Source organism: Orbilia oligospora, assembly GCF_000225545.1.
Source record: "Orbilia oligospora ATCC 24927 unplaced genomic scaffold scaffold00007, whole genome shotgun sequence".
Taxonomy (NCBI): Eukaryota; Fungi; Ascomycota; class Orbiliomycetes; order Orbiliales; family Orbiliaceae; genus Orbilia; species Orbilia oligospora.
This window is the reverse complement of record NW_011645564.1, coordinates 603,006-630,830: the sequence shown is the minus strand read 5'-3', so window position 1 is coordinate 630,830 and position 27,825 is coordinate 603,006. Positions and strand designations below refer to the sequence as shown.

General features: G+C 43.2%; 9 protein-coding genes across 9 annotated transcripts; 4 read left to right on the top strand and 5 right to left on the bottom strand.

Annotated features, from left to right (window-relative positions):
* Positions 1 to 655: 655 nt before the first annotated feature.
* AOL_s00007g165 (uncharacterized protein) lies at positions 656 to 1,846 on the bottom strand (the record flags this gene model as incomplete). The annotated part of the gene is made up of 2 exons (XM_011120066.1): positions 656 to 715; positions 785 to 1,846. The coding sequence occupies 2 exons, from the start codon at positions 1,844 to 1,846 to the stop codon at positions 656 to 658; spliced, it is 1,122 nt and encodes a 373-aa protein (XP_011118368.1).
* A 2,314-nt stretch (positions 1,847 to 4,160) lies between these two features.
* On the top strand, positions 4,161 to 4,499 carry AOL_s00007g164 (uncharacterized protein; the record flags this gene model as incomplete). The annotated part of the gene is made up of 2 exons (XM_011120065.1): positions 4,161 to 4,217; positions 4,281 to 4,499. 2 exons carry the CDS (start codon positions 4,161 to 4,163, stop codon positions 4,497 to 4,499), a joined length of 276 nt encoding a protein of 91 aa, XP_011118367.1.
* Positions 4,500 to 6,666: 2,167 nt separating this feature from the next.
* AOL_s00007g163 (uncharacterized protein) lies at positions 6,667 to 7,614 on the top strand (the record flags this gene model as incomplete). The annotated part of the gene is made up of 1 exon (XM_011120064.1): positions 6,667 to 7,614. The coding sequence occupies one exon, from the start codon at positions 6,667 to 6,669 to the stop codon at positions 7,612 to 7,614; it is 948 nt and encodes a 315-aa protein (XP_011118366.1).
* Positions 7,615 to 8,299: 685 nt separating this feature from the next.
* On the bottom strand, positions 8,300 to 12,160 carry AOL_s00007g162 (uncharacterized protein; the record flags this gene model as incomplete). Its single annotated transcript, XM_011120063.1, has 1 exon — positions 8,300 to 12,160. The coding sequence occupies one exon, from the start codon at positions 12,158 to 12,160 to the stop codon at positions 8,300 to 8,302; it is 3,861 nt and encodes a 1,286-aa protein (XP_011118365.1).
* A 450-nt stretch (positions 12,161 to 12,610) lies between these two features.
* AOL_s00007g161 (uncharacterized protein) lies at positions 12,611 to 13,180 on the bottom strand (the record flags this gene model as incomplete). Its single annotated transcript, XM_011120062.1, has 1 exon — positions 12,611 to 13,180. The coding sequence occupies one exon, from the start codon at positions 13,178 to 13,180 to the stop codon at positions 12,611 to 12,613; it is 570 nt and encodes a 189-aa protein (XP_011118364.1).
* Positions 13,181 to 13,389: 209 nt separating this feature from the next.
* On the bottom strand, positions 13,390 to 13,683 carry AOL_s00007g160 (uncharacterized protein; the record flags this gene model as incomplete). Its single annotated transcript, XM_011120061.1, has 1 exon — positions 13,390 to 13,683. The coding sequence occupies one exon, from the start codon at positions 13,681 to 13,683 to the stop codon at positions 13,390 to 13,392; it is 294 nt and encodes a 97-aa protein (XP_011118363.1).
* Positions 13,684 to 15,201: 1,518 nt separating this feature from the next.
* AOL_s00007g159 (uncharacterized protein) lies at positions 15,202 to 16,513 on the top strand (the record flags this gene model as incomplete). The annotated part of the gene is made up of 4 exons (XM_011120060.1): positions 15,202 to 15,285; positions 15,360 to 15,666; positions 15,754 to 15,871; positions 15,934 to 16,513. The coding sequence occupies 4 exons, from the start codon at positions 15,202 to 15,204 to the stop codon at positions 16,511 to 16,513; spliced, it is 1,089 nt and encodes a 362-aa protein (XP_011118362.1).
* A 499-nt stretch (positions 16,514 to 17,012) lies between these two features.
* AOL_s00007g158 (uncharacterized protein) lies at positions 17,013 to 17,877 on the top strand (the record flags this gene model as incomplete). The annotated part of the gene is made up of 4 exons (XM_011120059.1): positions 17,013 to 17,400; positions 17,480 to 17,556; positions 17,619 to 17,714; positions 17,794 to 17,877. 4 exons carry the CDS (start codon positions 17,013 to 17,015, stop codon positions 17,875 to 17,877), a joined length of 645 nt encoding a protein of 214 aa, XP_011118361.1.
* Positions 17,878 to 25,694: 7,817 nt separating this feature from the next.
* Positions 25,695 to 26,964, bottom strand: AOL_s00007g157 (uncharacterized protein; the record flags this gene model as incomplete). Its single annotated transcript, XM_011120058.1, has 2 exons — positions 25,695 to 25,822; positions 25,902 to 26,964. 2 exons carry the CDS (start codon positions 26,962 to 26,964, stop codon positions 25,695 to 25,697), a joined length of 1,191 nt encoding a protein of 396 aa, XP_011118360.1.
* Between the last annotated feature and the right edge of the window lie 861 nt (positions 26,965 to 27,825).

Below are 27,825 nucleotides of genomic sequence, written 5' to 3'. Positions count from 1 at the left end.
ATTTGACTTTGGAGATTTTCAAGGTGTCGTGTTCGTTTGACAGGACCCTGGCCGATGTAACCTGGGCCCTGTGTTGTCAGTATATATAGTATACGTAGAGTAGGACCCTGTGCTATTCGAGGCCACTTCGCCTGGGGATTGGTCAATTGGGGTATGATGAGGCCAAGAAGGCTGGTGGATGATGGTAAAAGATGATTGATTCGCGAAGTCGTTTCAATCAGTTGAAGTTTTCATTAGCCGTATTAGCATCTGAAGCAAGTACCTATCCTTATCGATATGGCAAGGTACAGCCTTTGAAGCCCCCCTGGATCCAGATGAAGTCAACCTAGAATTCCCCAGTATAACAATTATAATTCAAGCCCATTAAAATCATCATCTACATTGTTCTTAAGGAAATGATAAACTGCCTGTAGGCTGTATACAGAGAGCGAAAGGGGCGCGTGGTAAGAGGTAAATAAGTAAGTTAAGGCAGTAAATAATATCCATCCCATCCAAATGCACCAGAATGTAGCACTAATACACAGGTTCCAATATATCTCAATTCCAAATAGATTCAATCATAGCAGGCAGGCCAAGTCTGAACAATAAGTAAGTACAGTACATACACATGTAACGTCGCATTGTACAAAAAGCCAATGGTCTCCAAGGAATCCGTCTATTTTATCTTGTTGATTCGGTGGGTGTTTCGGTCGATTTGTTGGTGGACGGACTCGCTCTGTAATTATAGTTAATATTAGCATCTTGAAGATAAAGTGAAAATTCCGAATGAATAAGTGTAACTAACCTTCGAGTTCAAACGATCGATAGTCTTGTTTTGGTCCTGGACAACCTGGTTCTGTGTCTTCGCCAAAAGATTGAGTCTACCAATGGCACCTCCGAGTTGATGCAAGTTATCATCAATCTCCTCTTCCATAGCATCATCCTCAGCATCAGCTTCAAACTGAAATTTTGCCTTGTCAGCCAAGCTCATCTTCTGCCTTGGCGCCATAGCCGGAGCCCCCATTGGCCTTAATCCACTCTTAACCTGCTGTTGACCCTGCATTCCGGCAGCCTGGACTCTCTCTCTTTCCTCACGAGCAACTCTATGGCGTTCCATAATCTTCTCCTCTTCTTTATCCGCCTTTGCCTGTCGTCCGAAGGGACTACCAGCCACAGGAACGAACATACTCCTATTTAACCTCTTCAAATGCGCAGCTTGATCTTCAGCTCTATGACCGTGATTCTTGGCCATATCCAAATTCAATTCGGTCTGGTGAAGCTTCTCGCCCTGTTCACCGAGTTTGACAAGAGTATCACGACCGACTTCCTCGGCTCTGGCAGCAGCACGGAGGGCATTACGAGTCGAAGCGACGGATTCTTGCTTAGTGAAGCGGATTTGAGATTTTAAGGCATCTGCATCTTCTTCTTCTTCCTCTTCGGCGGTCATTTGCCTGCCTTGTCCGGTGCTGTATGGATCTTTGGAATCATATCCACTTTCGGCAGAGTATCCACTAGAACCGTATCCATAAGACCCTTTACCGGAGTAAGCGTTGTCATCTTGACCACCAGGAGTCGAGTTGTTGCCTCCGTATGGGTTAGAACCACCGCTTGGTTTGGCCTTATTGTTGCTGCCATACATAGAAGCACCGTAGGAGTCGCCGGAGGATTCTTTAGCACCTCCGTATGGATTATTACCATAAGTAGAGGATTCCTTGGCACCACCGTAGAGGTTTGCGGATTTATTATCGTAGGAGGCAGATGGAGCGTTGCTGCTGCCAGAATCGTAGGCTGGTGGAGGGGCCGCGTATGGGTTTGAAGAGGCGGTGTCGGGGGTAGCGACCTTTTCTTTCTTGGAGAACCAGCCCATGATTGATTAATCTATCTGGTAAAAGATTGGAAAGGGTTTTTTAAGGGGTGTTTATGGAGGTTTGTGATGAAGCGGTTGAAGGTTGATGGAGCGAGGATGGTGACAGTTTGATGTGAAGACGGCGGGTGCTCAGGGAGCTTTATGTGTTGTTGACCCTGAAACGGTATACGCCTAGTAACCAGGAGCTACCCCAGTCCAGCTTAAATGTCAGCCCAAAGTTCAGCCGTAAATTGTATTTCTGCCCTGCAATGCATCAAACCCGATGAGCAAAATATATTTCCAAAAGCCCTCACCTCCAAATTCAAAAGACTTTAAATCTACAAAAACTATACGGTAAAATCCCCTTTAACCAATCGATAGAGATTATAAGGATAAGCTTACGATTATCTTTTGTTTAAAAAAAAGAGGGGGGAAAATAAATATATAGCTTGGCCGAAGCTAAACGCTCTGTTTTGAAGCTTGCAGGGGGTAGAATAATACTCCCAGCTCCAAGAATGGAAACACTACTCGCGCCACTTTTGCACTGATATGGTACTTACCATGCGAGCCGCACGACCCCGATCGAGTCGGCTTGCCGGATCTATTCACCCTACTCTTATGCAATCGTTATGTCCGGACTAATATTGAATATTATAAATTATAAAACCTCCCGCCCTTTGCAGGCAAATTCCGAACTTACTCGTCGGGAGATCCACGGAAACCCGGGGGAAGAGGGAATAGATCGACTTCACCGCCACGTTTGAAGGCGAAAAATGGGTTTGATTGGTTGGAGGTGCGTTTGGGTAGGCATCGGAGACCCTTTGTGCTTGGAAGAGCATAAGATCTGGATTTAGCTTTATGATCTAGCGTGTCTTCCTTTACAACGAAATTTACAAGAATATAAACAGATACTTATATTGATCGAACGGCGTGAGGCCTTATAAACCGATCGGTTAGAATGCAGTGGCAACAGTCAAAACCCTTATTCAAATACGTCTACCATTCTCAATATTTCACTTGTGCGACAAATTTACCATCATGTTTGAAGAGACTTAGTCACATTCGCTATGGATGTCACAGACGCTCGTTGACATAGTATCCAACGTAGAAGAATACCCCAGGAGACTGTAACAGACAATATATACTATTTACATTTATATACACCCTGCAAGAATATGTATTATGGCTTCGTAATTTTACATCATGTCAAATTATAAATAAAAAAACGAAGATAATCCTTTTTTTTTCTTTTTTTGGTTGTGTCAGAGGCAATCCAGAGGTGGAACTCACATTCAAAAACCTAAGATCACAGTCCCTTCTAAGTCACTCGAAACCTATAATCCCTCACTCGCAATATATGTCCACCCTCACAGCCAGCAGCATTAGTTCTGGTTTACGAGATAATGTCCACCCAGTTGCCCCGCTGCCGTTTAGCTAGGCCAATAATGCTATCCTGAACTCCCATTTTTCTCCAATGTCCGTGACTTCAACCAGTTCTTCTCATATCAATTTTAATATCAAGACACCCCTTGCTTTTTCAGGATCCTACATGAGTTTGTCGTCTAGCTAGGCGGCCCCATGGCCAGAAAACTTGATTCGCATGCTTGAGATCGAGACACTACACTGAGGTTGCAATAGGATGCAATATATGGGCATATATAATCGGCTCGATTTCACTGATTCTCTTGAATACAACATGCATGTCTCAATATTTCGTGGTCCTAAGACTCTCTTCCTTCACACGATTTTAGAACCGTTCTTCCGTCCAGTATTCTGAAGCAGCGGACGTCTAAATCGGAGATTTCTGGCAGCCTCGCTCCTCAACTGTGTTTTGCCGAGGGCATATGTGTATAGTCAAAATCTAGCGGCTGACTCATCAATATTATAGTTACTCTACAATGATACTACCAACGAGACCACTCTACAGTAATTTGGTCGATTTTTACACCTTCGGAGTGCTTCAGGGTGCAAGTTGGATAAGTATTGTTAGACGACTGCAGCGTAGCCTTTTTACTTTGACTTTTGACCGAAAGTACGTAAAAAAGACTCTTCAATTTTGTGATTAAGACATTAAATCTTATAATTCCAGATAAAATAGTAATGTTTAAGTCGAGTACAGCGACTGTAGAGCTACAACGATGTAAAAACACCTCGACACAGACGAATTCAGCTTCAACGCATTTTCGGTGTACATACATATACTTGTTGCATTTTCTACTAGTGGCGCATATCAAGTGGCGAACATGAGCGTGTGGCGCAGCACCCGACGACATAATATCCACAATCCAACAAAGTGAACACATCTCAGTTCCCAAAATCCACATCTGCGTCTAAAATGCCTCCAATAACAATAGCAGAACTCCTCACCGACCTCTCTACCCTCAAGGCTAGCGTAAGTCTCCGTGCTCTTTTCGTTTTTGAATATACATTTCTAATCGAAGACCCATATATATAGGAACCGGCGGACGCTCTATCGCTGGTCACGATCGATCCGTCTCTTCTCCCGGCATCTCTTAAGCCAGCTGAGGGTGATGATCAAAATGATACGTTAGCTGCCGCAAGGGAGTTGATAGATTTACATGTTGAAATATCGCAGCGGAAGGGGTTGGAGGAACTTGCTGGGGGGCGAGGTCAGGTGGAGGAGATTGTGAGGAAGGTGCAGGAGAAAGTCTAGATTTTGGGATTGATTCGATAAGTTGCTGTAATGATAACTGTGGGAGAGTTCTATAAGGTTTTGGTACTAGTTTACAGTATCAGATATTTGGGAGACGAATATTATAATTCGGATAAAACGGGAATATTAGAGAACACTTGTGGTCAGCCGGCGTCTGGGAAGGAGACTAGTGAAAGAGCTGTTCAAAGGACCCAATTACTGCTAAGCTCAGCTCGATTTGGTACCATGTTGACTATCGATATATCGTGTTTCTGATTTATTAAAGGCCATTTGATTAGTAGTTGTACGTATATTAATAAGTTTCAGACTAGGTCGAACCACCGAGACTAGGTCGAACCATCCAAAAAGAGGGCTCGAGTTTCAACAATGGATCCTGTTAGATCTAGCAACAAGCTAGCCCCGGTTTTCAGAAATTAGAGCTTCAGAGCCCTGTAGTGGACAAGAATGGCTTTAACTTCTTGGAAAATATGGCTTTTGAAAATAGATCGATTGCTTCACTTTCATGACGGCGCGATCAACCTGCACTATAGGAAGGTTTGCATCCAGAGTCAATCGCTCTGTACTATGACCTTGTATGACAACTTGCCGAGGAATTTATCAGCCGGAGGGTGTACATGTAAGACCGCACTCCCTCGGCTTTCCCAAGCCCGTCTGAGAAAACCAGCCTAATTAATCGACTTTTGCTCCTCTGTAAAGCTCATCACAGAAGAATACACTACTACGTCACTTATCGATATCTATATCATCTAGTCTCTGTTCCCCTCCCCGTCCGCCCCTCTTTTTTATGTCTCTACGCAGTTGGAACTTCGTGGTTCCCATTGCGAAATTGCCCCCTTACAATTAGTTTGGACATTCTTATGAGCTAGTACTAGTACTATCAATTATTTATATGGTTCGACTAGGCTCAATCACAGAGTGCCGCAAAAAAAAAATCAACAATGACATATATTACTTCTACTAGTGCGCATTAGTGTGTCGTCTGAATTATATCAATTGTTGGCCAATCGACTTGCGTAATTTCATGAGCTCGAGCTGATTCTGAGCTTGGGGACCAGTGCTTGCAGCCTGCAGCTATGTCGTGTCGGATGTGTGTCTTCGATAAAGGAAATATAAACAGACAAATCGAGAAGGTCCTTCTTATGATTGATTTAGTAACAGTTTATCACTTAATTCGCACGGTCGAGTAGTTTTTGCAATTTCCAATAAGGTGCTGAATCTTGTCTCATGAGTCAGGACGAGACCAGCTCACCTCGCAGAAAAAAAGCGCATGATGCATATATATAACGTATATAACGCCACAGATATAACTTAGGTATGTATCCTCGTCAGGACATATCGAGAGGCGCCAGGCAACACATAATTCAATGGTATCCCAGATTGAACGAACAGAAATGCAACGTTAAAAATCGTAAATTTAAAAGGCCTATCGGTATACGACATTGCGAAAACAAATAGGTGCAGGCGATGAGCTGTACATACGTGTAGTCTGCACGCCACGCTAACGTCTGGCCCCGAGACTGCTGGCGTCCTCAATTCAGGTGTAGGAGCTGATCTGAAAACAAGAAATGCATGTTTATACTGTGGGTTCCAAGACGGCTATTCATACCTCGTGGCCAGGAGTGTGCACGTGCTATAAGCAAACTATAAAATATAAATACAAGAGTTATACGGACCAACTAACTTGGGATTTCGGCTTAGCTGTAAGATTTCCGGAACGAAAGATTCGCCTTCATACGGTTTTTGGGGCAACTATTATATAATACTTCTCGAACGCGTATAAAACGCCTTACATCTTATAATTTAAACCTCCCATAAATCTCCAATATCCTTTGCGCGTACGGTATGGAATTCAATCTGTCTTCTTGGGGTTTTGTCGATTAGTTAATTATACTTACTACATATATTAGCAATTGGCTACTTGAACATTAATATCGTATTGCGCCCAATCCTCGCCTCTCATAACGACCCTTCCAACCTTAATTCTTCTGGTATCCGAAACTCCGCCTCTTATCTCCATCTATATGTTTATTAAATATATATTGGTTTAATAAAGTTATTTATTTATTTTTTTCAATATGATCTTATTATTTTTAATGCCTCATCATTAAGAATATTATCTAATAGTGTTGCTAATATATCTCTAATTAGATAATCGTCGAGTCCACCGATGATCCCAGCGACAGAAGAAATTTTAGGAAACGACAATGCGGCGCAGGATCTGTATGGAACTGGTGTCCGTGTGGGGCTTTATCTTCAATCTTCTGGTTTAGCTCTTTACAACTACAGTTCTGATAAACACAGCCGCCAAGGCTTAAAGATAGCATCAGGAAGTATCTGTATAGCTATCTTGTCGCCTTGGTTTGTTTTCGCTGCTCAGCAGGCCTTTAGCCCTTGTGAGGCTTTTATTGTTCTATTGATGCTATCGTCGCTGTTCCCACCTGGATCCACATTGCGCAATATTGACGATGCCGTTGGACAACAGATTCTTGGTTTGGTAGCAATATTATTGTCGACTTTGGGAATCTCTCTTGCCTTTATCTGGACGTTTGGCAAACTGGTGGTCACGCTTCCAGAGCTCGGGACAAAAAATGTGGTATTTTTTTGTACAAGAGTAAGCCTCAAAGGATGGTTCCGGTGGCTCGCCCTCACTTATTTTAGTATCGATGCGATTACCACCTTATTCTTCTCCTTCAAACTCGTCAAGTTAATCAAGCTTTCTTGGACTTTTCGAAGCCATGGAGATCTCAAGCTCCATACGGAGAAATGGTTTCCGAAATTAGAGGGGTTGGATCGGGCTATACAATGGGCTGTGCGGGTGTGGGTAATAACGATGATTGAACTTACTATTCGATGGAATCATCTTGAGCCAGCATCTGATTTCCGAGCTCCAGGGCAGCTAATCCCCCTCATTTCCGGAATCTTTATCTTCATCGACAGCCTTCTTGCGGCCGATTTTAAATCTATGGCTCGTAGCACGGTTAAAGCGCTTACACCCGTCTTGGAATATTTAAAGGGTATTCAGTTTCCGAAGATCCCTCGAAAAAAACTATATTTTCCCAGCCGTGGTCGTCCCAAAGAGCAGCAGGGCCTAGACAATACCCCTGTCATTGCCTGAACAATAATGTCATGATTTTAATAGATTATGCACTTAGTTAGCTTAGATATGCAATCCCTGCAAAACCTCCCGTGGCTGGTATTATAGCGCAGGTCTTAAGCTTAAGAATTCCTGTATTTCATAGCGATAAGTCTCCCAAACATGCAGTATATCGTGTAAGAGCTAAATGGCTTGTAGCCACCAAACTACTGTATCAATATTCCAACCGCAGCATGTATTAATTTGTTCAACCACGGGCACAATATTAAACATTACACGAACATCGTCAAGAAGGAAATCTAGTGGCCCGCACCACCAACTCTACGCAAATTTAAATTCGCGTCGGTGAGCTATTTTATCTTCGGAATTGATCGCGACATTTTACGAATTTGAGTTAAGCTGGGCTCTTTTTCGGTATCGTCAATACACCCACTTGTCGAAATTTAAAACTCATCACCGGTTCGCGGTTTCTCTCTACCTCCATCTCAATATCGAGGTCGTTGATATATCGATATGATTTCTCCTCACTCATAGTTGAACGAGTTTCTCTGGTATTTTCATACCCGCTACAAAAATTTACCTGAATGTAATTGCTCTAACATACCCTTCTTCTCTTCTTAGCATTAGTTAGCCTAATATATATAATCTTACAGAACAAAATTTCCACAAATATAATATAGCAATTCCCACAACTACATAGTCAACTTTAATCAGACAAACTGTCTTCCGTACCCCCTTCCCAAGTATCTGTATCCGAAAACTCCATCCAATAGTCCACTTTCCCTTCGACAGGCTGCGAGTTGGCGGCCCTTTTGACTGCCGATTCCCAATTCCTTTGAATGGAAGAAAATGTCATCATTTCTGCGGTTTCTAGTGGCCCCGATATCCTTGCCCAATATTCATTATTATGGGCGTGTAATGATTTGGCAAGTTCATATGGAGTTCGGCCTTTATTGTCAAGCTTTCCAGGGCTCTTGCCCCCGTCCCTTTCTATTATTTCCGACAGAATTCCGAAGCTTTGTTCTGATGGATCCACAGTAACAGCCACATGTAGTGCCGTACGCATTTCATTATCCACCACACTAGTATTCGCTCCCAGGTCTAGCAAGAGTTTTACAACGGATTCGCTGCTATGCTCGATAGCGTAGTGAAGTAAGGTTTTCCCGGTCAAGTTTCCTGCTTTATCGAAATCTACTTGGAGATCGACCCCTACTGCATTCGCTGTCGCAAGGAAAATATGCTCAGGTTTATCCTTCTGGTCTTGAGGAGCAGGCCCAGAGATACTAGAGTTGGTTTGAAGATCATTGCGAGTAGCACAAGCCATTGCAGATAAACCTTGGATTCTATCTCCTTGGTAGAGCTGACTGGCCTCGATCCACGGGTCCGCACCATGGCTGGTAAGGAGGCCCATAGCTTCATAGTGCTGGAGACGGACGGCCAGTCCTAGTGGATTCAGATAAAAGGGTGTCGGTCCGAAAGCTAAAGCCTGGATGAAATCGCGGATACTATTTTCTAGCTGCGGGATTTCTTCTACTTTGCCACTAACGGAACCTTGAAATTGTCGTTTTAGGAGGGCTTGAGCGCATATATACAGATCCCGGCGCATATGTGATGGACTATAGCAGAAGAAGTCGTCGACTTCTAGATGAGGTATCGTGTGCCTTAAAATCACCCCACAAATCCTTGGCTTGCATGATAGGATCACCGCAAGTGTGAGAAGTTGCGCCTGGGTGGTATCCTTTATAGCCAGCGATCCAATCCGATAATCCAAAATATTAGTATCCCTGTCTCTTAATGCGAGATCTAAAATACCGATTGTGTGCCTATCACTTTTGTTTAGCTCAGCTCCCAAGGTAAAGTAGCAGCGCAACGATACCTCAATCTCCATCCCATAATAACTTTGTATCCAGGCGGAATAAAGAACCAATAGTCTGCCAATATTGAGCGTGATCAAGGCGTCGTCTTTCGACTGGTTGCTGAGGTCAGTCCCCGCGGCATTCCAGAAATCCCGGGCGACCCTGGGTAACAACCTTTTTAGAGAAGATACTCGATCCATATTGTGAAGAAGGATTCTCTCATGATACACCTGATCGGGGTGGGATTCCTTGCCGTGTCGTGGATATCGTTCCCGTGATTTTAAATTCGGTCCAAGCGTTTCCCGCTCACTTCCAGATTGGGATGCCAAAATTCCCGTAACGAGAGCGAATATGGCCCATAGAATTTCGTGGGCTTCATCGATAGATACAACATCACGTAGGGGGATACTATCAAGGTACCGCTCTATCCTTAGCTTTCGTATATTGTCGAACCATGTTTCACTTCCATCGCCACATGCACAACTAGTATCGTGCAATACAGTAGTGAACTGATATCTAGCGCCCTTCTCCCGGAAATACCTCGCTGAATCGTATCCACCCCTGCGCATAGCAGCTAACCACGGATGGTCGAGACCTTTGGTCGCCAGATACTGGATCGAGTTGTGCTTCCTAAGGTATTGGAATGCTTCGTGTCTACCTCCATCATATGCCTTTGCCCAAACCTCATTCAGAATCTCTCGGCACACATCGCCCCCAAGATCCTTTCTAAGGTGGCACAAAATGAGATCAAGATCTGATTCAAGAAAGGGATCAAGTCGGCTCGGTTCATTAGCGACCAGATCAGGCGGAAGGATAGTCTGGATCATGCCTTTATATAGGCTTCGATCAAATGATTGTATCCGCAGAATTCGGGATATATTATATCTTAGGTGCTCTTGGCACGATAGCAAAATAGCCCATCGTAAGAGATTATTTTTTTGGAATGTACCCTGACCGCCGGCATAGCCGCAGCTGTATATCTGGCCCCAAACAAAATCAGGGATAGCTTTTTTAGTGAGCCGCCACTCTCCTATTAGGTCCCGCAGAGTGTCGATAGCCTTTTTTGGGGTTAATTCTCCGCTTTGGAAGACATCTGTAATCGATTTAGCTATGTTTCTATCGGTATCGATATCTATTTCCTTCCGATCTCGAGAGATTCGCGCAGGGGTATTCATTTCTCGGTCTAAAGCCTCCCTCAAATATTTTTCCAAGAGCGGAGTGTCCAGATATCGAAAGAATAGACCTGTCCCTATAGCGTACCGTCTCTCAACTAGCGTAGTTAAGAGTGAGCCTCCATCCACTATCCTGCCCCGGCAATTAGACCCACATATTACACCCACGATCACGGCTATTGAGTGCTCGCCCAAAAAAAACAGGCTTTGATCGTAAATACTAGAGTAAATACTATTAATATTGGATTTTCCGGTGTCGCATATTTCCGCAATCATTGTGTCAATTTTTCGTGGTGTTCCAAGGTCGTATTTGCAAAAAATATCTATATCAGGGCCATCTTTGATTTTTCGAGACTCTAAATTGTGATCCATGCAATGACGGGCAGCGTATGAAGATAGAGCACCTCCCTTATACTCCTGGTAGCCCGGAATCAGTAAATAGGTTATACAAGCACAGGCCATAATTTCATGGGAATCCACAAGGGTGATCTTTAGCTTTGAGTATGCTTTTTCTGAAGCTCCGAGCCCAAGAAGAAAATCTCTTGCTGTTTCGTGTATCAAATGGACCATGCCGTTGGCGATATAGATAAATATTCCGCAGAGACTTCTGACAACAAATTCGATCTGTGATCCCGGCTCCAAAAACATGTCCAGGTCCGTCACGGTTTCTGCACCATCAATGCGGAGGAGAATGTTAAGTTCCCTCAGACTTAAGGGGCGATATGCCGCCAAAATTATGCACAGCACCTTCTTCGTATCTCCAATATCCGGGCTCCGGGATAGAGAATATTCATAAAGCTGTTTTAGATCTTTAGGCATCTCATCCAGTTCTCGAAGTATTGACTTCCACGCCATCGAAGTATTCCCGGACCCATGTAGCACTTTGAAAACCAATGACACCCAAAGAAAGGTCTCTCCAGATCTTGCTTTCAGCTTTTCCGCAAGAAGCCTACAACTCTGTATCGGCAAACCAAATTCTTCCAAAAGGTTTTGTACTTCCCTATCAATCATAATAGAGATATCCGAAGTAAGTGAAATAAGCCCATTCTCCCCCTTGATCCTCAGGACAGACGGGGACCGGTTTGTTCTTTGGATATTGATACTCGGGCGACTATTGACCAGAAACTTAACACCCTCTGTCGCAGTGAGCCGCCCCAAGTGCTGTATTATTAGATCCTGTGTGTCGGACTCACCCTCATCGAGGGCATCTATAATGCAAAAGACCCGGTCGTAGAGAGTTTTCGCATCCAATAACACAAGGAGAAATAGTTTCCAAAGCGCATTAACTTCAGCGAACAGGGGATCCCCTTTGGCGCGATACTCCGGAAAGATCGTTCTGGAAAGCTTGTTCTCTCTGAAAATGAGCTGATAGAGAAGAGAGCAAATTGCATGACGCCATTCCGTTTGATTCATATTACCGGCCTTGAAGAAGAAGTAAAATGCCCTACTTCCATCTTCAGGTTTATCCAAACTTTTTACTGCTTCCTTTGCGGTTACTGTTTTGCCGCATCCAGGGTTCGCCGTTACCCAGAGAACCATGTGTTCGTCCAGATCCCTCCAAGCTCGGTATTCCTGATTGTTGAAAAGCCATTCCCCAGTACCATCAAGTCTCGTGGGAATTTACTCGAGATACTCGCTATACGCGTAAGTATGCCTATAGATATTCCTAAGAAGAGCTATTATAATTGTGAATAAAACATTTATTAAACAGTATAGAGATTCAAGAGCTTACCCCCCACCTCCTGTCGATCAGGGTTATATACAGAAGTTTCGGTCTCCGAATCTAGTATCAAAATTCCAAATATGTTAGTTTCATTACTGTGTTACAAAGGTGGGAATAGGGATTAGATATTGCATGGGAACTCAATTGAAGGAGCTCTCTTTAGCGACACAACTGCGGCCGTGTCATGGTTTTAAAAGTTTTGAGAACCCGAGACTTAATATATTTGAAAAACTATGGAGAATAATGCAGACGCTAGCGAGCTTCAATCAATTACCTTCTTGTGGCTCCGGTTCTACCCCTTCCACAGCTTTCGATACACAAAACTTCATGCTTCTGTTCGTATCCGGTCGGCTCAAGTGGCTTTTAGTGACCGCGGATATCTCATCAAGCTTTTTATATTCCTCAATCCCAATTCTTGCTATCCCCGGAACATTGAAACGATAGAATAACCCGGCGTCGATTAGATCCAGATGTTCTTCTTTAAATTCCCTGTCTTCCTTATCCGTGGCGAGAACGATATCGACTATCCCGGCAAGCAGACTCTTCAGGCCTCCAGTCATAGAAGAATCCGGCTTATCTCCTGTTCCAATGCTAATCAACAGGGATTCTTTATCGCCCCATAAGTCAATCGCTTCCTGATAAACGCGCGATACCGGATTGTTGTACGCAAAGGCTCCGTCGACGAATGTTTGTCGGACACCCTGAGAAGTTCTTTCGAATCGATCGAAAAAGGTTGTGGCAGCAGATGTAGCCCGACAGGCTTCCCAAATCTTGATGTCTGCCGAGTAGTGGTCGGATTGTTTTTCGTTATCATAACTGCGAAGGAAAACAGGCATCTTGTCCTCTCCTTTGATAGCGCACACAAACCTAGCTTGCCCACAAAATACCGGAAGTTAGTTATCTTCCAAACAAAGTGATGCCCTTTGTGACGTCTGGGAACGAGACCAGTTATCTCGCAAACCAGGGTTAAAAGTAAGTGCTCCTGCAAATCAAACGAAAGTTTCTCCTGCAGATTGCCGCACCAAGCATCATAAAGGACAGGTTCTTACACTTTGTATCCGTCGTCATATTGATCCCATAGAAGCGTCTCCTCAAGAGCTTCAGTACCCTCCTCCTCCTCTTCCTCCTCAGCAGCGCCATACCGCCGAGAAAGTCTCTTCTTAATAATTTCTTTGATCCCAGCCTCAAGAATTTCAGCATCGAAGCGGCCGTTCGCCTTTAGGAAGTCCACGACCCTCAGCAGGTTGAATTTACGATGTTTAGGTTGAAAGATCTTCTTCGAAAGCTCAACCCAATCGGCGATGCATTCATCAATGCTCATACGCAGGCGGCCTAACATTATTGCTATTAACCTATAAATTTAAACCCCAGCGCCTCAGCGCTCTCTTTAATGTCAGCTGTGTAATGCACGTAAGCCATCGGGAGAAATTGGGTTTGGAATTCGAAGGGGGAAAGACCCTCCAGTGCTCGTTCCCCCGATCAAGTCAAAGAGTTGCCAGGGCTCCAGTTGATCATCTTTTGGCCTAGAGCGGTTGAGGCGTTTCATGAAGTCGCTCAATACTATCAGGCTAGATAGACCCCTGATTCCACCGCCATCTACACATAATTATAAGGGGAATTAGTATCGAGTTGAGCTCTTTGATCAACCACCTCCCGACTGCTATAAAGTTTCCCTACCGAGAGAAAGCAAATGAAGCCTACGATTGACAGCTGCCATCTTCTTAATGTAATATGTCTTTGCCAAACAGAGTGCTAGTTTTCGTGGGTCGCGTTGACTTTACAGGTGATAGTAGCTTTACTTTGAACGTTCGAACCCATAGTATAGTAATAAGAGGCAGCCCAGGTGAGGTAATTTTCTTCCCAAATATCGAAGCCTCTCAGCCGTGGACCTGGACATCTGTGAACGGACAATGCATTACCCAACCAATGAGCTTACAGTTTACTCCTTAAAACAAAACTGATACCTTATCTGCGCTTATGTAACAAAATATATCACTTGACTTTCATTAGGCTTGGAGATGAGCCTTACCTTAATTCTATAAAAATAACTGCGGCCTATATAATAGAGACATGTACGTATTTATAATTTTAAAGTATGGCCAAATAGATCGAAAAGATCTTTAAAGAGGCCAGCCTTTGCGTTGGTAATGTTGCAATTAGACCCAGTCTTCAGCCAGGATTAATATTGCACGGTACATGTACAACCTCGGAATCAAATGTACCTACTGGCCATTAGGCTGGTCATTTTGCATTTGCATATCCGAAAACGTATTGGAGAATCAATCTACCGAAAACACCCATTCCGGACTCGGCTTCAACCCGGAAACCGAGTGCGATCACGTGAGGAATGTATGGTGGCAGATATTTCTTGGCGTGGATTGGTTTGAACCGGAAGGCCCAGCTAACCCAAGAGAATTTGACCAGCGTCTTGCATTGCATAACAGAACTGCAGCTGCGCCAGCCGTTTTATATGTTATGGTGGACTGATATCCTTCGATAGTTCTAACTCTTTAACTATAACACCTGCCAATTATCACCGGCCGTCAATAAACTGTTTTAAATGTGATATCACAAAAAAGACAAGGGACCGAAGGTATCTTTAACGGGCACGGGCAGCTAAGAAATCGGGAGAAAACATTAACTTTGACAGGGCCCCACTATGACCTGCATACTAACCCTTCTTTAAATCCGGTGGAGCCTCAACAGCCTACTTTTCCATTCCGCCATTCCTCCCCACTTCTAAAAGTACATAACTACTCCTTCACCGCACTGCGATCACCGGTATCCATCTCTCTCGCCCTACCATACATGCCAGGTGACTCTAAATATCCTGCATCCCAATAAAGTCGTCATCAAAATGACCGACAGCGGTCAATCGAACCCTGTCTTCACGCCAAGCCCCAATGGGCCGCCAACTCGGGTTCTCAGTATCGCGAGTCATGTAAGACTTAGTCCCGAAGCCTCCCGAGGCATCAACGAGTGACAAAAACTAACAATAAGCTGTCGCTGTGATAGGTTGTATCCGGGTATGTCGGAAATACGGTTGCGACGTTTGTAATGCAGCTGCTGGGCCTTGAAGTGTGTTCGCTGAACACGGTTCAATTCTCGAATCATACGGGGTATGGGAAGTGGACCGGGACAAAGATCCCGTCGGCTGAGATTGATGCATTGTATGAAGGGTTGAAACATAATGAGCTGGCGGATTTTGATATGTTAGCGACCGGGTACGTGCCAGGTGCCGAAGGAGTGGAGGCTGTGGGGAGGATTGCAAAGGACTTGAAGGAGACTGGTGGCGGAGAGAATGGGATAAAGTTCTTTTGGGGTATGTTATGGCCTTCTCTAGGTCACTGAGATATTGTCGGATTGATTTGAAGCTTAGATTGCTAATATGACACCGTATCATTTGTAGTACTCGATCCTGTCATGGGAGACTCTGGCAAGCTCTATGTCAGCGAAACTGTGATACCTATCTATAAAGGACTTCTTCCACTAGCAGATTTGATTACACCGAATCAATACGAAGTACAGTATGTCTAACTTCACTTATAGTTGATATTTTTTTCTGTTTCAAGGCTAACGATTAACTCAGATGGCTCACAGGGATCAAGCTAACATCACCCGTCGATGTCTCAAACGCCCTAACCATCTTCCACGCCGAGTTCAAGACTCCCCATATCATCATATCATCTGTTCAATCTCTCGTAAACAAAAACGAGTACGTCTGCTTCGGTTCCTCGATGACAGCAACCGGAAAGCCTCGAGCATTCAGTATCTCAGTTCCAATGCTGCAAGGTCCGTTCGTTGGTACCGGTGACATGTTTGCCTCACTATTGGTATCACGGTTCCGCCATGCTGCCGCAGATGCCGGATTACTAGAGACACCCAGCTGGATGAGTTCGGATAATGTCACTGCCACAGAACTACCTTTGGCAAGAGCAGCCGAGATGGTACTAGCGAGTATGGACAAGGTCTTAAAAAAGACAGGCATAGAAAGAGATAGGAAAGTTAAGTCTCTAGACGAAGATGATCATGGTAATGATGCTCAATTGAAACGAGCTCGATACATGAGAGCAGCAGAACTTCGACTTGTTTCATGTATCGATGAGATCAGAAGTCCAGTGGTAAAGTATAGAGCAAAAGAGTTCAAAGACGGTGTACTCCAAGCTTAAAGAGTACACCACCTGATAGAAGAAAAACTAGCGTTAAAGCGATATCGAAGTTGATTCATAGAATGGATAGACCGGAGTATTTTGAGAGGCGTGGGTGGTGCATGTCATGTCAGAACTTAGCCTGTTACAATACCATTTTGCATTATAGTGCTCGTTATACTAAACCATATCAAACCCCCGAACTTCCAAGACATCATAAGATCCAGACAAGATATATAAACCTCCGATAGACCATTGAAGCCATTCTATAGATGCGAGAGACCAACGTCGTCGACAACACATGCGTAGGTTCCAACATTGTTGGATTCGAGAGCTCCCTCGAAACGCGTCTGTCCACCAATCGCGAAGCTTCAAATTTCTCCAGCTCCCAAGCTCAAGCTTCGCGTGTCCACTCACAACCAGCCAACATAGACGCTTCAGATACTTCAATTCTTCTCCTTCTTCTAGCACCACCAATTCCTTTCTTTCTCCTTCTTCTCCTTCGAAACGTCCAATTGCCATGTCCTCCGAAGCTACTCCAGCATCCGCTACCACTAATACCACCGACTCCACAACCATCCGTCCCTCCACACCTCCCGAAAAGCGTGTAATCCACTCTCAAAACCCCACATCCCCACCACCAGAAACTTCAGCTGCTAAGAAAGTCAAAATGTCGGATGAAACTACTCCTTCTATCTCTGCTGCTACGGAGGCACCAGCTGTTGTACCAGTATCTGCTGGTCCAGCTTTACATATCAAGAAGCTGAACGATAAGGCACGAGCCCCCACGCGAGGATCGGCTTTCGCTGCTGGATACGATCTCTATGCTTCTGAAGATACAGTTGTGCCCAAGGGTGGGAAGGTTTTGGTCGAGACTGGGTTGAGCATGGCTGTGCCAGAGGGAACTTGTATGTTTCCATTCTGCCACAATTGTGACTAGATTAAGCCACTTTAAAGGGATTGCGAATAGCTGATTGGGTGGTATAGACGGCAGAATTGCTCCAAGAAGTGGACTTGCTTCTAAGAATTTCATTGATACAGGAGCTGGTGTTATCGATGCTGATGTAAGCCTCCCCCATTTAGTTTTACATCATGGCTACAACTTATCTAACAATTGACGATATAGTACCGAGGACCGGTCAAGATTCTACTTTTCAACCACTCAGATGTTGATTTCGAGATTAAGGAAGGTGATCGAGTAGCTCAATTGATTCTTGAGAGGGTATGTATAGTTATCTACCTCCAGATATCCCTACGTTTTGAAGAATAAAGTTAGCTAATGATTCGGTGGCATTATGTAGATTTACACTCCTGAAGTCGTCGTTGTTGAGAACCTTGAGGAATCTGTTCGTGGTGCTGGAGGATTTGGTAGCTCTGGACGTTAAATGATCTCGGTATTTAAGCTTGCATATTAAGGAATGATATGTGGGAGACAACATCTACACCTTTTTAGATAATATCTTTTAGATAGATATGGAGTTCTATAGAATTGGATATCGTCAATACAGCTCAGTGTTACTTCTAGTATCTGTTTTAATATTTTGTGATATTCATTCAAGTTTCTTCATCTAGGTACATTAGTAGACAACTATCCAGGTACGGTGCGAGCTACAGTTGTTATCGTTTTCATACAAAACTATGCGAGAGTACTAGGTGCATAAAGCTAACAGCCTTCTTCAGTATGCATGGCATAACTATTGCTATTGCTAGATCAATATATTGAACGCTCTCCACGTATCAATGTTTTAGATCTGGCATTTTGTTCCATGGGTCCACGTTACACAATCCTATAGAGAGCTCACTCCAAGCCCCCCGTTGGGATATATCCAACTTATGAATATTTCTCTTTAATAGGAAACATTTTCAAATCCGACAAAAAAAAAGTGAAAAAAGTACAAAAAGAGAAGACTGAGTGATGGCTCGAAACGTCGCACTGAATAAGCCTGATTATGAAGGGGTATACAGTTTTAGTTCGAATAGTTGGTGGTTGAAACCAGCTAGACCATCTCTCGGCGATTGACATTTAGCAATCTAGCTATATATAAACCCCTGTATTACAAAATTGCTGTAGTACTCTGGTGGGAATAGAGCTACGCGGATGTGAGTGTACTACATACTATCCTGATACTCGAGAACTACCCTGATTTGACTTGCCACCCCGTCAGCTTCAGCAACGATGTAAAACCAATAACCACTTGTTTTCTGCCACCTTACACTTCTGGGATCATTGACAATGAAACATCATCATAAATTAAAGGCATGATATGCTTAATGTTTCTCTACAGCTGAACTACTCGATTGATCCCCATATTGAAATGATTCACTATGATACCTCTACAAAAGTCAATACGGATATACTGCCCGAGCCACCCGTGCGTCTACACGCCGAACATCTTATAGATCTACGCTCCTAGGATCCTTATAAGACCTTCCCCTGTCTCAGCTGATCGTATCGACTTCGATACATACGTTCAATTCAGCACGTGCACATATGCACATATATATCATGTTCTGCAAGTAATCCCCATGCTGACTGAAGATCATTGATATTCATTAATATTATTAATTCTGCCTAGATGTATGTATACGCAGGCTTTTGAGGGCCCTTGAGACCTAAGTCTGGGTGTATATATCAGTAAACCGTGTGTTTAATTAAGCTTAATAGCCTAGCACTTAACTTCTAACACGCGAGTGGAGTATAGTTGAATGAAACGGTAATTAAGTAGATCTAGACCTTCATAATATAATATCACCTATATCTATCAACCGAGACTCTATAACTTTATAATTATAGTCTGTTATAGTTGATACGTAAAAAGAAATGCAACAGCAGAACCAAAATAGCCGCCATCTCGTCTCCCTTTCAAAATCAACTCCACAATTTAAAATACAATAAAGCTTAGTATCCCCTATCAGGTTGAGCTAAAAAAACCTAATTCATTGTAAACCTCTATAAAATCCACCAATTATTGCATAAGTTATACATTATCCTAACCTATAGTCTAAGACATTAATCTATTCTAAACAAGACAACCAAAAACCACACCGTGCATAATTTCCCCACCGGATATTTCCGACAGCCTAACTAGCCCACACACGAAAGCAGGGAAACTAGATGCCGCACACATGCCGCACGGGTATATTTAGCCTAAGCTTTCAACATCTGTCAAATAAACTGCATGTCTGAATATTACATATGTACATAATGATTCGTTATCTGTAACTCGCTCTTCTTTTTTTTCGATTCATCTAATTAAGCGAGTCGCGGGTTCCGAATTGTCAAATAGAGGGTTTTCGAGCAGGGGAATCTAAAAGAGCGGAAACAAAGCAGGCATCTACGCCTCCCCCTTCTTTATTTAATTTATGATTTAATGTTATTTTGACGTCGCACATGGTCCATGGTACGGCTGTTGAGATTAGCCAAAGGGCTTTTTTGCCGTTCGAGCTTTCATGTCGACGATGTGTAAGTCGTATGAAGTCTGACCAACTATTTCATAATATTCGCTGTTTAAATCGTCCCGGTGCAATCGACTCTAGATTGAACTAAGGTACTTACGGAGGCCCATTCTAATCAACCAGCTAAACGCCCTGTTCCGTATAATCTATTCGATCAATCCTTTCGCTAAACCCCCCTTCCCTCTCGTCTAACAAAACCTCGGCATCGACGTCACAAATGTTACAGATGTCACTGTAGCACGGAAACATCTTTTAGCTTCCCTTTGAACAACAAAAACATCCCGTGGTATGTACCACCGCAGCGGATGCCGGTAGATTCTCAAGATAGAAAATAAGAAAACAAAAAGACGGAAAAACAGCCCTTGGTTCTTTTTTTTCTTTTTTTCTTTTTTCTATTTTTTATCCGCCTACCGAACGGAGGAGGTCAGTAAGCAACCCATGCATGCCGCCTTTAACACGTTTCAGAATGTCGAGTGAGGAATGTAGTATGAATCGTTTAATCGTAGATACTAACTCACATAACGCGTAACAAACTTTTTTTTTTTTTACTTTTGAGCCCGTTTATGAGGTGCCTGGGACAACATTCTTCGGCATCGTAAGGTCAGGGGTCCAGGGGTTAGAAATCACAAAAGAATACTACGTGCATACATAGTCTAGTTGTGCATACATACATATGTACACCATATACTCGGAGCTTTGGGGGCCGCCGGTTGACTATAACAGGAAGGAAAATCGGTTCCAGGTTGACGGGTGACGGGAATATGGAAGACTTACAATGGTTATACCCTAGATTAAGTAATGTTATTGATCTGGCCATACAGAGTAATTGCGAAGCTTTTCCCTTATCGCTAACCGACAAGGATGGTGGTGGAGATAAACAGACGTAAAACAATCGAATATGACTCGCAGATTCTCTCTTTGCAGCGAGTTTTTGAGTTTTATATATTGTACGTCACTAGTCTTTGGACTATACCGTCGCACCTTAATTTTGAAACCCACTAGAGGGAAAATATTGAATGCCCGTGTATATACAATATGCAAAAAAGTATAGAAAATATAAACATCCCGGCATCGCAAGCACAGGGTTTGGGGGGAGAAAAAAAAAACTAGACTTCCCGACATTTGTTAGATTCCCAAGTTGTAACTCTGACACCGATACCCCCGGGAAGCTCGACCGGCGTCCCTTACCCCAAGGTACCCAGCACCTAAAGGAGCTAGAGCATATAAATGACGCCATAAGTATCTTAAGGAATTCCGGACCGCCAAAGTTAGAAATCAGATCGTGAGATCGGAGATCCAAGCACAAAGGCACTTGACCATTTCGTTCCTGACCGAATTCGCGCGAACTGCACCATCGCCATCACAGATTTCGATCACAAACCGTTTTTAGGAAGGGGGCCCAGACTACGCCAAAAACCGAGAAAATGGAGCCTCCAGGAGGACTAAAATACCCGCCTCGAAGCTAAACAGCTACGCATGCTTAAGCCAAAAGTGGGAAGGGATATTTTACCTCCGAATTACCCACTGCATCGCTCGATCGACTGCATCGGAACGATGCGAACCAAAGGGCTCTCGTACATATGTAAGGCGTGCATTAGGGAGGGGAAGGGAAACAAAAAAAAGAAGAAAGAGAGATTTCAAATTCCTGAAGGTTAGAAAAAATAAATATAAAATACACATATATAAAAAAAAATCGCGCGGTTTCGGCAAAGCATGGAAGTGCCAACAGATATGAGGCGTATGACGGCCTGTTAGGCCAAAAAAAAGGTCTGACATTCTTGAAATCAAATCGCTATATACTTTTTTGCGTAAATGTATCAAGCTGTAGAGATAAATAAAGCAGGTTGATATCATCGGAGCAGTAGGTAGCGGAACAAAGGATATGTATGTACCTGTAGGCAATATATCCGATATACTCGTCTAAATTCTAGAGAAAGTCAAACCAACCGAATAATCCTGGCCTCCTTTTTTGGTTTTGCCATTCCGCAAGAAAAAAGTACTCCGGGTTTTCAGGGTCCAATCTTGCGTCCCGTTACTTGTCTTTTCGATCCTTTCATAATAAAAAAGAGGTCAGGCAAGGGAGAGAGAACATCATTTTCAGCCTTCTTACCCGCATCTCAGAAGCGAGTAAACCTGTCATCGAGTTTTACAGACAAACCAAAAGAAGGCTATCGCCAACCTTATCAGACTTTTCTATTACAATCTTGCATTTTTTCCCTTTACGAAATGGTTCTGAAATCCGAATTTCACAAAAAACGAAAAGGAAAAAATGCCAGCAAATGCCCACCCTTAGTGCGGCCAGTTTCTTTTTTTTCCTTGGAAAAGCAAGGTAATGCAAGGTGCGAGGGCAAAAAAAAGAGAGGAGTGGGGACACACCACCACTCCGCTCCACAAGTCTAACCCCCTGTCCATCGACCGCATAAACGATCCAAACCAATAGAAACGCTCTAAATCTCGGTGGAGAAAAGAACTTCATACCCTTGCTTTATCCTTCATGCGCAATGATGTCACATATACTGCCGACCAAGAGTCTTGGCTTCATACTCCCTCATCCAATCCACATATTACCTTTTCCCAAACATAATGGCCAGAAATTTCAAGATTTCAAAAAAAAAAGAGAAGAAGAATACGGATGTAACATGGCCTTGAGGAGATGGGGTATTTGAAATACAGAGTAGACAATAGTGGGAAACAACGGAGATGTCCTATATGGCCCATGCACTAGCATGTATACCCCCATATTGATGTCAGTTTAAAGTTTTCTCTTTGATCGTCGAGATTTATGATCACCTATAGGCCTAAAATCTCAACCCCAGATTTCGATTGACAAAAAAAGGTCCCAAAACTTTAGGTTGGTCGTTATCATGATATCGCGGGGTAAAAAAGATAAAAAAGGGCGAAATGGCGCCGGGGCGTTTCGAGCCAAACTGTCAGATTTGCCAGGTCAGTTTCTTGAAGGGACTAGTTGATAGAGAATAAGGAAAACCCATAAGGCCCACTTACCACGCCCGAGCTTACTGCCGTTCCCATCGCATCGATGCCTTCCTTTACACATTTTTTTTTCAACCGAAAAAAATAAAATAAAATTGCAAAAACCTGCTTCAACAACTTTCACGATGCAGAAGAAACCCGAAGACCTCCCAAAATCTTGATTTCAACGTCGGTTTGCCTTCGGCCGACGATTGGGAAAGCCCTGACTTTTTCTCCTTCTTCCTAAACTCCTGACGTAGAAATATCAATAAATACAGAAACTATTGTACAATCGTCAAAGGAAAAATAAAATATAAAGATTTGGCATAAAAATAGAGAACAATCGGTGTCCCTCCCCCAAAAAGCGCAATCTTGCCGAAATATAATTCAATCTTACAGCACATACTCACATATATACATGACTAAATGATATCTAGGCAAAAAAAAAAAAAAAAAAGGAATATTCTAAGCCTCCTCGTCTGTCTATTGAATGAACACACCCTAACGTAAGGGTCCTATTCGCAGAAGCCAGACGACTACATCGTCATGAAACATCCAGCTCACCAACATCCCCACTAAAAAATAAAATAAAATAAAATACATGTAATATTGAAATTTATATCACCCCCATAAATCACATACGCCCCAACCTTCCAGAGGCGAATCTGCACAATGACGATCTAGCGCTCCCGCTAACCTCTTTTTCCTTGCGTATAAGCCTGAGATTACACCGTAATCCTCCATAAGAAAAAAAAAGGCCCCCAATGCATCGACCGAATCAAATTGGTTCGATCGAAACATGTAACAGAAACGTATACGTATCTCGTTTGCCCACTAGCAAAAGGCGGATACCACAGCCTCCTCACCCGAGACATCACCGTCGCATTTGCCCTATATAAGCCTAACAAGTCACCTCGAAAGGTATTTCACCAAATGCCTGTATTAGGCAACTGATCATTATTCTTCATACACACGGACCCCCATATCCTATATTTTCTTCTTCGAGTATCTTCTAAGATTCCAAAGCGGCTAACCTTCGCGGTCCACGCATGCACAGGCTTCCCCGCCGTAAATCACTTACAAGGAAAGCACCCCTTCAGTAAAGAATCCACAAACCGAAAACCTGTAACGAAACTGACAGGTTAAAGCCTGAAATAACTATCTTACCTAATCCGCATTGAAATGATCGATCGATCCAGCAATATTACCAAAGCGTAGGTACCGTGATAGTTAGACCCATTCTGATAAACTCGCATGACCGATGATGCCCTCCATTGTCATCGTATACCATCAGATTTCCTATCTATCTATCTTTATATCTCCCACTATACTATAACTTCCCGCCTTGACTAGAGAATAATAAACAATAAATAATAAAAAAAGGTGCATCAACTGCCTAACGGGGAAATTATCTTAGTTCGTATATACTAACCACCTAATATAATATACTTGAACACATATGCGATATTTAATATAGAAGGACTAAAGTATAGATATCAACGCGGTGTGATGTCGTGTGCATATATACATTATCCGTCGTAATCGGAATATCAAACCGACGCAAACAAGGTGTGGCTTTTTTTTTTTTTTTTGGGTTCCCCCCCAATTAATTGCGAGCGTAAATACAAATTCCACAAAAAAAGGAAAGCACCGAAGAAAAGTTGCAGCATGCACAGTAATCTCGAATTTAAGTCTCTGCGGTAAAATCAACACCCGACGCACTATCGTCCAGCTTGTAATCTACCAAGTAACTACCAGAATTTCACAATATTCTCCGAGTTCAGATTTTTGGGATATCGAGCAAATTTAAGTGATTAAGCATAATCTTCGTGTACTTTTATTTTTATTTGTTTCCCTGAGATCCTATTTTCCAATACCATAACAATTTTTCTTTTGTAGCAGATAGACAGCGCCAGCGTTGGACGGGATGAATTCTATAGAATATGCGTTTTTTGTTCGTCCCAAATCCGACTTCTCTAGAGCCAAGTGAATAATTTTTTGGCCCGGAAGAGTTGCTTGATGCTATGCTGGGCCTCCAGTATCAGAAGGCGTGTTTTAGTAACAGGAATAATAAACAGCTAAACGCCTAAGACTCCCTTAGAACAAATTCAAGAGTTAAAAAAGCCAGCATAACCCCCCCAGAAACCAGCCCCAGTTAAAAACAAAGCAAAAGGAGCACGAAGTTAAACAGTAGTTTTACAAAAAGAAAGAAAGAAAGAAAAACAATAATCAAGGTAAACAGTACCGCGAGATAAGCAGAAGGAAAACTCCCCTCGAGAATAAACAGTCTTTGAAGGAAAAAGCCAATATACAAGAAAAAAAAGGAGTTAAAAGTAGTATCAGAGCGATTGGATCCTGCCGAAAAACGGAGTGGGTATCAATCGATAGTCGAAGGGGACGTTGGGAGGTGGAGTTGGAGATGTGGGAAGTCGAATGAAGAGTGCGTGAGAGATCGGCCCCTGACTTGGAAAAGAATAAGAATAAAAAAAAAGAGGTTCGCAAACAATAAGAGGCGGGAGCGACTGGAATGAGAAAATGAGAAAAATATATGCAACAACCGTCTAAGTGATTTTTGTATCCCGTAAGAAAAGGAAAATAGAAGAGAAAGGAAATAGGTAGCGATCGTGAATTTGGAGTCGTTAAAAGTCTGAGGATGGTTCATAGTGTTGCAAACCAGGTCAGATCCCTTTCCAGAAGAGGCAGCTTTTTGAGTTGGGGAAAAAAGATAGAAGATCGGAGGGAATCTGTACGACACAATAAAAGCATCACAAGCCATTCAAACGCTGCCGGCATTGCTAATGGTCTCAGTATCAGAGCTGTTAGGCTTGTGAACTTTTCTGTGTCGACGAAGGTTTGAAACGACCGAGAACTGTCGTCCGCAGCCTTCAACTTCGCAGGCAAATGCTGTTTTCAGAATCAAGGTTAGTTAGCCAGCACAACACAAAAATATCATACCAACAAGAGCAACGGTTTCAGAACTTACGTTTTTCTCCGGTGTGACTATACATATGAGTCTGGAGCGAAGATGGACGAGTAAATCTCTTGTCACAAATCTTGCATTTGTGCTTCTTAGTAGTGTTGGATTGAACTCGGCTGTTAAACTGTCCCATCATGGCGGCTTGGCCGCTTTGGTGACCATAAAGGTGGTGGTGACCTCCAAGAAGATGCCCAGGACGAGGCAGAGTAGGCAGACTATGACGTCCATCATACATTTCAGATATAGCTGTAATGTCTGTCCCAGCGGAGTCCATAGATCCAGAGTAGTAGGGATAAGAACTAGCAGAGGAAATCGAAGAGCTTGTCGACTGAGGATAGTAGCTGTTTGTGGATGCTGCTGAGCTGGAAGTCCGATGGCCACCAACGTGTGGAAGATTGAATCGAGTAGCTCCTTGGCCCAATGCAAGCATTCCTCGAGAAGCATCGAGAGTATCAGCGGTGTGGTATGAGCCCGCTGTGACTCCTGGTCTAGTATAATCTACCAAAGACGATTGTCTTTGCCGGAGAGGTTCCAAAGGTGAGTCCATGATTCCAGCAGAAGACAAAAGTGAAGGATGAGACAATCTTCGGTCTTCGTTGAGGGAGGGTGGGAGGCTATACAAGTTATTCTTGACAGTTTGGTCATAGGAACCGTATCCATTCATGGCATAATTTGATGTAGCCCTGGCGGTTGGAGCAGCAGTGGATGCCTGTTCGGCATAGGTTGTAGGGAAACCAGCAGTAGCAGGCATGAAATCTGTTTGATAGATGTTCTGTGAGGGAAGTGATCTTGTAGTTGGCAAATTCAGCGAAAGCTGATCGAAGGATGAAGACACACTATTCTGTCGGAGTGGTTGCTTAAGCCCTCCCAGATCGCCCTGAGCGGCGGCCATAGATGCCGCATTGTTCATTCCAGCATATGCAGCGGGATTAGGATTAGCCCCTCCCTTCCACGGGTCTGAGAACTGAACCGTATTGAAGTTGGTATTATCTGTCGGAGCAGGAGTAGCAGTGCCATATGGGAAAGGCTGCTGCTGCTGGACATGGCCGTTCTGGCGTATCGAATCCATGTTGAGATATAGATATTTATTTGATAAAGATTTTATCTTATCTAATGTGATACGAAGAGGATGCTAAAGGACGTTCGATCAATGATGATCGAGTAAGAGAAGAGGAAGAAGTTATGATAGCCAGTTCGATAGTCACGAGATTATCGTGATGTCGGAGCGAGAATGATAAACGTTCGACTAGTCAAGGGATCTTAATGTCGATGTCGATGTCGATGTCGATGAGAGGAAGAGTTGGATAAAACAAGACAGCTCGTAGTTTGGTGGTTGGCGGTAAGTAATAATGATGATAATAAGAATAATAATTTTAATTGGATATGGACACTTTAAGTCGTCGTTGCCATGTAACCGGAGGTATAGTTGTAGCTGCGGTTGCGGTTGTGGTTGTGGTTGTGGTTGCGTTGCGTGTATATGAAGTAGAATCTGCCCTGCGTCCCCATAGTAATGTTAGCCAACGTCCTTGAACATTTGGTCCGCCGTATAACAACGGCTGTATATGATAGATAGTAGATAATAATATGCAAGGGACGGCCACTCCTATTACTACCACCAACGCATTGACGCCAGTTTCGTACTGAGTAGAAGGACAAAAATCCAACAATTGAATTCGAAGAATTCGCATCTTGGGAGAACATCAACAGTGATTGATAGACAAGTAAGGTAGAATTAAGCTACCGTTGATCTGTCTGTGTATTAGGTGTGTGCGTGTGTATGTACCATATAAAAAAGGCCACAAGCTTTGACAAGCACAGCCAACTAGACGCTCAACTGTCGTTCTGAAGAATATGAATCGATGGACATAAACAAAAAAATAAAAATAAAATACGAGAAAAGGAAGACTTGCAAAGAAACGATGATGGGCGG